Consider the following 11093-nt stretch of genomic DNA (forward strand, 5'->3'; position numbering starts at 1 on the left):
CCCCAAGCGTACAGTTATTCAACCGTATACATCGTAACGTGTGTAATTAAATATGATGAACAAATGCATACAAGATTATGCAACGAATACGGTTTAATTTTTTCTTTTCTTCTGTTTTCCTCGCAACTGTTTGAGGATACTTTTTCGAATCTTACGTTTGATTGCAATACCTGTTTGTAAAATCTTTCTGTGATTATGAGATTCTGTTTTTATTTTTCAATCCTCAGTTTCTAGCAGGTTCAATACTTGTTATAATTAACTGCTTACACTGAATTTGTAACTTAATAGATCTACATTTCGTTCAAGGGCATTGGCATTGGAACAGCAGCTTAGCCTCATTTTCGCACAAATAATTTTTGTCTTCTCGTTACAGAGTATTACAGATATTACAGATGTGAAACGATTATAAAAAGAAGTACAGTTTTAGTTCTACCAATATTATGCACAAAGCTGTTGCTTCGACGACGCCCTTAAAAATTGTTTTAAAAAAATTTGTCACGCCGTTTAACGTAAAAACTTGTGTGCCGTGTGTTTAAGATAAAAACATGATAACATAACGTTTTCAGGTTTTGATATTGTACATCTAATTCACGCCAACGAACCGACATTATGGAAAAAAAAAAAAAAAAAAAACTTACAAACGATGCATTTCGAGTGTTGTCGTTGTTTTTTTAATTTGTTTGTTTGTTTGAGAATTGGTTGCATTTAACAAATAACATTTACAGACGACCTAGTTGCCGAGAGGGAGAAAAATAAATTGCTTCAGGAGGAGATGGAGTCGACGCTGCATGACATCCAGAACATGTAGAACATGTTGCACACACATTTGTGGACAAAATTTACACACATACACATACATACACGTACACAGAGAAAAAAAAAAGAAAGAAAAAATTTAATAATTATTAAAGTAATAGAAAAACGCGCTTGTTTGGTGCACGCCTAACGTAACAACAACAATGCATATATATATATATATATGTATATATATATGTATGTATATATGTATTGAAACAAAAAGACAAAATGGAAAAAAGAAAGACAGAAGGAAATACAGTGTCCTTATATTTAAATAGGATTAGGGCCGATTTTTCGAGCAGGAGATGAGGCAGATAACGATATACGAGTATATCAAAGCAACATTTTCATCACGTGTCTTTCCCGTTTTCAATACTACGCATTCGTTATTACGTATAGTTGAACCGTTTAACTGCCCTGACGCACATATTGAACCGAGTATCTTTAATCCTTCGCCTTTTTCCTGGCATATCGAATTTTCCTCATTCCATTCGCGTGTTATCGCAATTGACATTCCGTTACAAAACTGTCGCATACATTCGCAAAAGATGCAAATAAATAAAGATGATATATATTTTTATATATATACATACGTGTATATGTGTATGTATCAGTGAGAATTCGATTCGCCTTGTCCTCTTCATTCGCAAAACCGTTTGTTTTCGTCGGTGAATATTTTATACGTAAAAGTTATACGTATAATAATAAATACATGTATATATTATATATAACAAACAGAAAGGTGAATATTCTTCGAATTATCTTTTTTTTTTTTTTTTTCTTCCAATCTGCGTCAGCATCTCCACAATTTTACTCGCTGTATCTTTGTAGAAGAAAATGAAATTGCGAAAAGAAAAGAGACGCGCTTTAAAAACTGTATATTTTTGCCGAAATTGAAAACAGACGGTTACATCATCCGAAGACTGAGGAAGGTTCAGAAATTACGTCGTGCATTCCTCTCCTCTAATTGACAGCAATATGCATGTATAGGTATAGGAGTATATTATAAAATATAGATAATATCTTCTATATTTAGTAGCCTTTCTCTGTTGCTCCAGTATTTTCTCTTACGTCTTATTACTAAATTATCGCGCCGCGTTCACCCGTCCTTGATTCCTTTTTATTCTAATTATACATGGACCAAAAAAAAAAAAAAAAACAGAGAACTTCGGTTATTCGCCACGTATAGCATATGATACCTGCATCTATCGCGATTCATTAATATTTTACATTTCAACAATTCAATCATCGTTCAATTATCACGTTCGCCTGTATAAATATATATTTTCTTTGCGCGTAAGGATAGAGAGAGAGAGAGAGAGAGAGAGAGAGAGAGAGAGAGAGAGAGAGAGAGAGAGAGAGAGAGAGAGAGAGAGAGAGAGAGAGAGAGAGAGAGAAACGAAAAATAATAATAGATACTTTTCTCTGATTCTTCTTTCCCTGTCCTCGTCGTTGTTATTTTTTTTCTTCCTCCGTTTCGACTTTTTTTGTACGAAATTTTTCTTGTAATTGGATTGATATAACAATAATTTATTCGAAATAAATAGGGGAAAAAATTTGGTTTAGTTGTGAAAAATTCTATCGAATTCGTGAAATACATTATATTATTATCATGTTACACGTATATAACATTAAATAGAGATTTGGGGTCTCGCGTTTTTCGCGTACACTGGAACCACGGATAGGTATATAAATTTTCAGTGAACGCTTAAAGTTCATTCGAGATAATCTCGAGTTAAAAGTTTATCATTTATAGATGCATGGGGAAAAAAAAAAAAAATTAAAAATAAAAATTGACAATGAAACAACAATAATAAGTGCATTATCATAAGAATTACAATAAAAATGATAATTAAATCAATAGACAAATTTTATTTATATTTACTCTTTATATTCGTGCGACAATATTCTTTTTGTACGCTTCGCGGTTATATGCATATATGTATAAACACACACACACACACATATGCATGGGTACACATAATACATACGCCGAGGAGGTGTATCGATTTTTTTTCGGTTTACGAATCAAATGTTTCACACCCGTTGTTGTTGTTGTTGTTGGTTTCCTCCTCCCTCCCCCCTTTCTTATATTATATACATGTATATACATATATCCGGCTGTGCTTCTGCTAAATCGAGAGGGAAAAGTGTAGTGAATGTTGAAGTGTTTTTTTTTTCCGTTTTGCTGTACTTACGTATAAGTTGGCATATTTTTGAATCAACTTTCACGTTAGCATTTGACTAAAAGAAACTGTTGCACGGTTCGCTAGTTACGAAACGGAGTTTCTTAATTTTTTGTTTTTCAAGAATAGATTTCCCATATCTACTCGAAAAATATATATGTATAAAATACACATAAATTATATACATGTATATTTATATGCACCCGTAATCATTCCAACCTCCCTTTATCATTCCGCGACGATATAAATTCAATAAAACTGGACAATGTATTCCCTGTGTAAGTTTTTAGACATTTCACGTTGTTATTATTCATCCTTACATACACGATTGTTTTCTTTTTTTCCTATTATTGAAAATGCTGAAATCTAAAAAGAGAGTAAAGAAAAATGAATTAAAAGTAATATTATAAAAGTATAAAATGATACTTGATTTATTAGTCTATTAATTTACTTAATATTAATTCAAATGATAATAATAATAATAATAATAATAATAAAACTAATATTATTGTAATAATTATATTGCTATTATAATGATAAAACTGTTTATAATATATATTTTCATTTTGAAAAACCTGAGTGTGTCGTACCGTTTTTATTTTGTTTTCTTATTACATAACTAATATGTATTTAATGTTTACTATCCTTAAGATTAGTTTGTTACACTTTATTAATTTTTTTTCCCTTATAGTGTAGTCACTATCGGTTATCGATATTGTGTAATTGCCAAGCGTTTTCTTTTTTTTTTTTTTTTTAAATTAATTTCCTTTAACAACATTGCATGGATCGTGGCTTTTATAAAATGGATTAGAATCCACAGCCATGGCTAATAGTAAGTATTGAATTTTTATTTTTTATCACCCCGCTTTGCAATATTTGTTACATTAACGATGATTCCGTTCCGCATTTTTTGTTACTTCATTCCTTTTTTCACTTGAAGAACCTCAATCACGCTATCAATGCACCATTTTTCTACCTTTCGTCGCGTTCGCTTGATTTTGAACGAAAAGTTCCTGATGTATGAAATTTTCCGTTCATACCTGTAAATTGTGAAAGAAAGAAGACGACTCGTCGATTCTCCTTGTCCCAAATCACTTGTACTTGGCTTTTGAATGACTCGCTAAAAAATGCTTTGCAGACGAGATGGTGGTGGAGAAGGAGAAGTACAAAGAAATTGGAGACGGCCTGGATATGGCGTTTCAAGAACTCTACGGCGTTTGATGAGATCGGCAGCTTGAATAACGCTTCTAAATATATACATAATTTTTTTCATCATTTTTTTTTTTTCTTTCTTATTTGTTTTTTTTTCACGCTTTGCCTTCTAACTCACATTTAATGCGTAAGTTGTAGCGCTTCATCTATAAACCCCGCTTTCTCTCTCCCCTGATTTTCACTTTATCATTGAATATTTTTCATATATCCGTTGCACAGAAGTTTCTCTATAGTTCATATTTCACTAAATATTAAAACGTGCGGAGAATCTCTTTGAAATTGTTGTCGTTGTTGTTTTACGATAATACTGAAATTAGTCGAAAATATGTGTAGCGTGTTCGAGGAATGAAAAAATGTGGTGGAAGTAAAAAAATGATTTAAAAGAGATTCTGCGACGACGTGCTTCGTTTGTAAAATGCTTTTTTTTCTTGGGGCAAATCTTGGATTTTCGGGGGTGATGGGCCCGATTGTAAACTGTGAACAATTTCCTTGCAGACGAACTCGTCCACGAGAAGGAGAAATACAAATACATCTGCGACGACCTGGACCTCACCTTCACCGAGTTGGTCGGTTAAGCAAAACGCGCATGCAGTTATATTTGTTTCGCACCTTCGACATACAGAATTCGTCAAAACAAGAAACAAAAGAACAAAAATATCATGTATACATACACGCACACATACACCTACACAAAAACAGCAAAAAGAAAACTGTCTTACTATACGTTCAACTTACAATTACTTGTATTATTATAATATAATTATTAAAATTAATATATTATAAAGCTATGTTGTTCTAAGACGGTATCGTTATTTATTGGTTTCGTTTCAAATCTTATTTTTTCATCAGTCATATCGCTCAATTTACCCGATCACGTATCATCGTTTCTTCGCTGTATCGAAAGACAAATCTTTGAATAAACAAAAACTGTTCTTTACTTTCGAATTCCTATTAGATATGTTTATGCATTCAGCCCGGCACCGCGACGAAACGATTGCGTTCAAAAATTTTTAATGCTTTGTAATCGTTCACTTATATTTGATCACCTTTTTTCTGACATCAAAAAAACACTAATGATTACTTTTGTCTTAACAGGTTTTCACTCTTCACAACTTCACAACTCTTCTGTCTAACCAAATAATCCTGTACTGACTTCTAATTTCATGTTTTACAGCTTATCCACAGCTAAACCGACACGTCGAAGCCATAATTTCAGATCCTTGCGATTATCCCGAAAGTCAGAATGATATTTGCAACGTTATAGATTACAAAAAAAAAAAAGAAACAGAAAAAAATAGTACCTTCAATTAATCGCGAAAATATCAACGTCGTTGTGACTTTTAGGATTATCGGAATAATATGTGATGACATTTTTTTTTATCTTTCCCACTCAAGGCTAACAAATATTCCAGAAAACTCTGTGCCGTCCGTAATAACATGCATGTTGGATAAATAACCATGTTAACATTTCCATGATAAATGCTTATGCTTGTGTTCGTATATTAACAGTACTAACAAACAAAACACTAACTCTCGTACCCGCTGATTTTTTAAATTGCAGATGAACTGCTCAACGAAAGAAGCAAGTACAAGGCGATTGCCGACGAGATGGACCAAACGATTGCTGATCTGGCGGGTTATTAGTTGTTAAATGTCCGTATGAGTCGAACGATCCAGCGATTATGTAGATTGTAATTAAATACGTAATCTATGAATCCATTATCACACTGCCACATGCTGGTCGCATAATTGATTATGTACCTAATTCGCTGATCGTTGTATCTATGATGGGTATAGCTGATTCGAAACGGAGCGAGGGATGAAAAAATGAAACACATGCATCAACATTTTCAAAAAACAAAAAACAAAAATTGAACAAAAAAAGAAACATCGCGAATTAAATAAGCAAGTAAAAAGTGTTCGTGCCGATTGCGTATTATTATAAAATGTGATTTCACGAGCTCTGTACCACATAATATTACGTACACAAAATTTGGGCTTGATCGGATATCGTTGATGTATATAATATTATAATATTATGGTACTGAAAATAATTGGGAATTTGAATTTTGAAATTGAAAATATTCCCCGTAATTATCGCTATAGTCTACATTGGCGGTTATTTAATTATACATCATATACGCTATTTACGAAGGTTATTTTGTGGCAAGGGCCTCAAACTGTACAGTAAATATTTTTTAAAAGTAAAACCACTCGACCCTTTTCGCAGCGTCATTGCCTTTTACTTCCAATTGCTTGTACAGGTATTCAGCTTATCTAACGAGTGTACCGGTCGAAAGCGCAAATTATTTAGGCAATAATTCGGTCAACGAAGTAAAAGTAGAAGAACATCAAAAAAAAAAATATATCAAGAGACATAAAAAAAATTACGGGAGTGTAAGCTTAATTGTATAATTATACACATACAACAGAGTACAAAATTTATATCTGTGGCGGAACGACTCGACTTTGAACCCTATTCTAATAAAAACGAAGATTGAATGCCTCGAGTCGTGACAGTCTCAATTTTATGTAATAAAATACATATATGCGCATATATATATAATATATATATATATATATATATAGATAGATAGCTGCCTCGTGCTACAAGTATGATTGTTATTTGTTCGCATTGGATTTCTTTCTTCATACTTTACGAAATAAATATTGCTACGATATAAAATTAATACGCTACAGTTTGAAGTCCTTTCTGTTATTATAGTGTGGACAGACGTAATAATTGCCTTGCGAATGTGGTAGGTATGCCTGTGTTCATTAATTTTGATCATCATTTTGTGCCTAGAAGTTAGAAAGAGCATCCATGCCGCAGAATCGGTTCTCTATTAACTCTCGTAATTACTGTTATTTTCACGAAGTACCGCGGTTGAATGGACGTTGGAAAATTTGAAAAGAATTGAAGAGTGAAAATAAAAACTTGGGTTTTATTTTTAGGCCAAATCTGTCCGACAATATTTTGATTTGGTTATTCAATTTTCGATTATTTGACCTAGAATTCATCCGATCTAAAACCGTCACAATTTCGTTGTACATGTGTATTTACCACATATTAAAAACTGAAAGGTCCTCTATGTTATATTCATAAATAAACAGTAAAGAAACAATGAAAGGCACGTAAAAAATCGAAATAACTGTACCATCGCTTATTAGCTTTAGCTCTTACATGCATTACATAAAAGATATATTACATAGCTTTGCCGCGCAGTTGTGAAAAGTGAATTTTTATTTTGTCGTCTTTACAGACGATCATACAATTGCACTCACGTAAACTTTGTTACACACGTCAACGCAACAGCTTTTGGATATTCGTATTTAACGTTGCAAAAACACGTCATTTTAACGCATCGTACGATATATTTAGCGATAGTGATCTATATAAGGTAAAATCATATAAATTATGTGAAAATTGTCTTCATCACCAGCTGAGAACGCCCTACTTTTTATAACGGTTTTTTATTACACGTGTGTGTAGTAATGATAATAATAATTGGAGGTGTGGTGGATTTACACGTTGATGTTGTAAACTTTGTCGGGAATTCGATGAAAGGGAAGAAGAAAATTGATACGAGCGAAAGTGAATTAGGCGTTGGACGATCGTTTGAGATTTTCAAAAGTTTGCTGCGATAAACCGGAAAGATTTGCATTGAAATTGCGATCAGAAATTGCACGCTGTACAAGCTTACGATATCGATTTTTTCGTGCAGGCTATTTCGCGAAAATAATATAGCATATATTGTATTCTGATTATTCTTAAATGATCCATTGTTCAAATTCTTGCGGCTTGTACATCTGCACGAGTCGAGGCTAGTTCGATTATACATTTGAATACTTCGATTAGTACGCGTTTCGGAAGATTCCGTCACGTTAGGCGATTGACAACCTTAGCCCACCTTTAGAATTTAACGCTTATTGTCATAATGTCGTTGCCATTGTTATTTTATCATTATTATGCTATTATTGAACTATAAACGAAGTTATTATCATCATCGTTAAATCACATGATTCTATCTCGCAAGCCTTGGCTCGTGCTAATGGTAGACGGACGTAATAATTATTCATAGTAATAAATTAAATTGAATATAAAAAAAAAAAAAAAGAAACAACTAAAAAACGTACGAGGCGTGAGCCCCGCGTCTAAAAGACGAAATATACTTTTTTCATTGACAATCTGCCCGAGTAATGATCATTTAATTAATAACCCTAATCCCTGGTCCTGTTTAATTCTTTCTGTTAAGTTCATGCTGTCGCGATTATGGCGATAGCGATTCACTTTTCTTGCAATACTTACACATTTTCTCCATAAAATGCGTTTGGGTTACTTTAGGAAGTCATTAGGAACCATAAGAAGAAATTTGGATACTTTGTGCTTGAATCGTTCGGTTAGTTTCTTGGTAAGCAATTTGCAGTGAAATTCAGTCATAGTTTTCAAATAATTGCAGTGAGTCTATTTCTTCATCAATTATTTGATTCTTGAATTTTGTATTCTGCACTCCATAATTATTCAATTTAAAAGAAAAATGCGTTCTCAACTTTGTAGAAATAATTTTTTAACACTCAGCTGATCAGCCTTGTCTCAGAGAATTGATTGTTTTTTATTCAAGATATCATCTTGTTAGCGAGTTGACCAAAATTTAACGCAGCTTGAAAATGAAACAGCGTTTTAGGAATCTACGCGTGAACGAATAAAAACATGTTGAATAATTACCGCCATATTGTCATGTTACGATTTGTGCAGTTTTGACGTATCTCGTACATATTTACAACAGTATAAATAAATCTCCAGCGTCTGTTTCTTCTGCTTCCTATTCTTGGGATACGTGAACTTTTTTTTTTTTTAGTCAAGAAGACTGGGGCGTCGGTGATGTCACTACGTTGGTTATTTTTGGCCCAATTCCAGGTCCGACTTCAACTTTGATTACACTTCTTCGCGACGAGCTTGCAGCCTGTATTTGCAAAATTAGAAGATGGCATGATTCGATCTACCGGAAATGCGGCGATGACGATTGATTCAAGTTTCACATAACTGAAAGAGCGGTACCCAGGTCCCTTACTTTTTCGGGAAAAGCTCGTTTGGACACCAGCGTTATTTCACACCACAAATAATCTGAAACTGTATTGGACGCGAGATTTATCGGACACTAGCGGTGTTGCTGACACGGCCCTATCGGACCCCGAACCAAAATTTCGATTAGAACCAAAATTTGTCAGACCTGGAAAATGTAATGCTGAAGTCGGTTTTTCAAAGTTCAAAGAGAAGAATCTTTCGTGTTCGGCAATCGGTCTGAAAATGGAACTTCGGCATTACTTTCCCAAGTTGAACAATTTGGGTTTTGATCGAGCATTTAAATATAATTATTCAATCTTTGGGGCCCAATGTGGGTCTGCCCGCAAAATCACTGGTGTCCAAAAGGGTTGGTATTGAATCGGTTTGTGTCCAACAAATCTCGTGTCCAATACAACTCTTCCGATTATTTTTGGCGTCCAGTAACGTTGGTGTGGAATCGGGGTTCATCCAATTTTTTCGCTAAATTTGTTCTGCAACATCTATAAATTTCAACCCAAGCTGCAAAATGCAGTTTGTTCACATCGGTCTTGTTCTGGATAATGAGGGTATGATTTGTTCAAATTGCGGCAAGGTGGCGGCAGTATTCGCATCGTCGAGTCACTCTAGGCCTCAAGAGATTCAGAGTTATAAAATTATCCCTGAAAAATGATAAAAAATACTAGTTCTATTCACGGTTTTCCAACGTCGCTAAATCCCGGTTAGAAGAAAATTCTGTAGCTGCAGAGCAGTTGATGACAGGAAATTGCATCGAAGTAGGTGTCGAATTCAACCTGGTATATATAATATTTTCGACCCTGCTCGTGAACTTGGTCCACACATACATATCGAATAGACGGAAATTGATAGTTCATTGAAAAGTATGAAGACGTAGTCCGACAGAAATATGCTTTGTTTATTTTCAGTTTCCGATCCGTTTACTGCGTACGGGTTGAAAATAAAACAATGTTTATCCACTACACTAGGAGGATAAAATGCTAAAAAAGAACTTCCGTTTTTCACCAAGTTGCAGTGAATCATACGTATCTGCAATCTACAATAAAAAATTAGGCACCAAAAGGATTGCTCGTATCGTTTACTACAAGTTTAAGAAAAGAATTACGCTACAGGATGCAAAAAACCTCAGTTTCTGTACTGCAGTGACTTCGTCGTCTGATCAGTAAACTGCTCAGAGGCGTCGGAAAAATGGGCTTAGAATTTTCCTGATTTATAACTGGAATTTGTTATTAATTCGTGGTATAAGGTATCATAAATCAGAGAAACGGGATGCGTGCAGTTAGGAAAATAATTATAGTTTCGTACTGTAAGATACAGTTAGGAAAAAGCTTGGAATCTGAGTGACGGAATTTTTTCAAGACTTGAACAAGGTTTTTATGCTCTTTTCGACGCGGCTCATCAGCTGATTTTGACGTCATCCCTTCTTCCCCGGTTTCAGCCCGTCGACCTACCCGACGTCTCGGTATTTTTTCCCTATCAAAAGATCTATTATTAACTGCAAGGTTATGTCTTGATCGCAGGATTTCGTTATGGACGATGTAACTTGAATGTATGAATTGGTAATGTGAGCTTTGCTACCATTATTTCTCACAGAATACATCTCTTTCTCTCTGTGGAGATTATTTTTAATTAAGTCACTCCCCTCCCTTTTATAATGAAAGTCTAACGTTTCAATCCATAACCATAAAGATAGTTTTCGTCATCGAGGTAGAGGAAATTTAGTTTTCGAGAAATCAAAGTACTTTCAATAAAGACATGAGAAAATCCTTGGCATGAAAGTACGGGGAAAAAATTTAAAGTTCAACTCGGAACGTTGG

At 34.0% G+C, this 11093-nt stretch overlaps 2 protein-coding genes across 15 annotated transcripts in view; one reads left to right on the top strand and one right to left on the bottom strand.

Moving 5' to 3' along the window:
• The window catches only part of Tm1 (tropomyosin 1), a 37470-nt gene extending 32475 nt beyond the window's left edge, over positions 1-4995 (top strand). For 10 of the 14 annotated variants that reach the window (XM_046632873.2, XM_046632874.2, XM_069137219.1 and 7 more), the window contains one exon: positions 726-2591. In XM_046632873.2, the coding sequence (XP_046488829.1) occupies positions 726-808 (83 nt within the window). In that variant the 3' untranslated portion in view covers positions 809-2591. Of the gene's footprint in view, positions 1-725; positions 2592-4691 lie in introns of those variants that run through there. The other 4 variants (XM_046632875.2, XM_046632867.2, XM_046632866.2 and 1 more) reach the window with 2 other exon arrangements.
• The window catches only part of LOC124222161 (fasciculation and elongation protein zeta-2-like), a 91863-nt gene that overhangs the window by 61425 nt on the left and 19345 nt on the right, over positions 1-11093 (bottom strand). The window lies entirely within an intron of this gene.

This window comes from Neodiprion pinetum, chromosome 6, assembly GCF_021155775.2.
Source record: "Neodiprion pinetum isolate iyNeoPine1 chromosome 6, iyNeoPine1.2, whole genome shotgun sequence".
NCBI classification, from domain to species: Eukaryota; Metazoa; Arthropoda; class Insecta; order Hymenoptera; family Diprionidae; genus Neodiprion; species Neodiprion pinetum.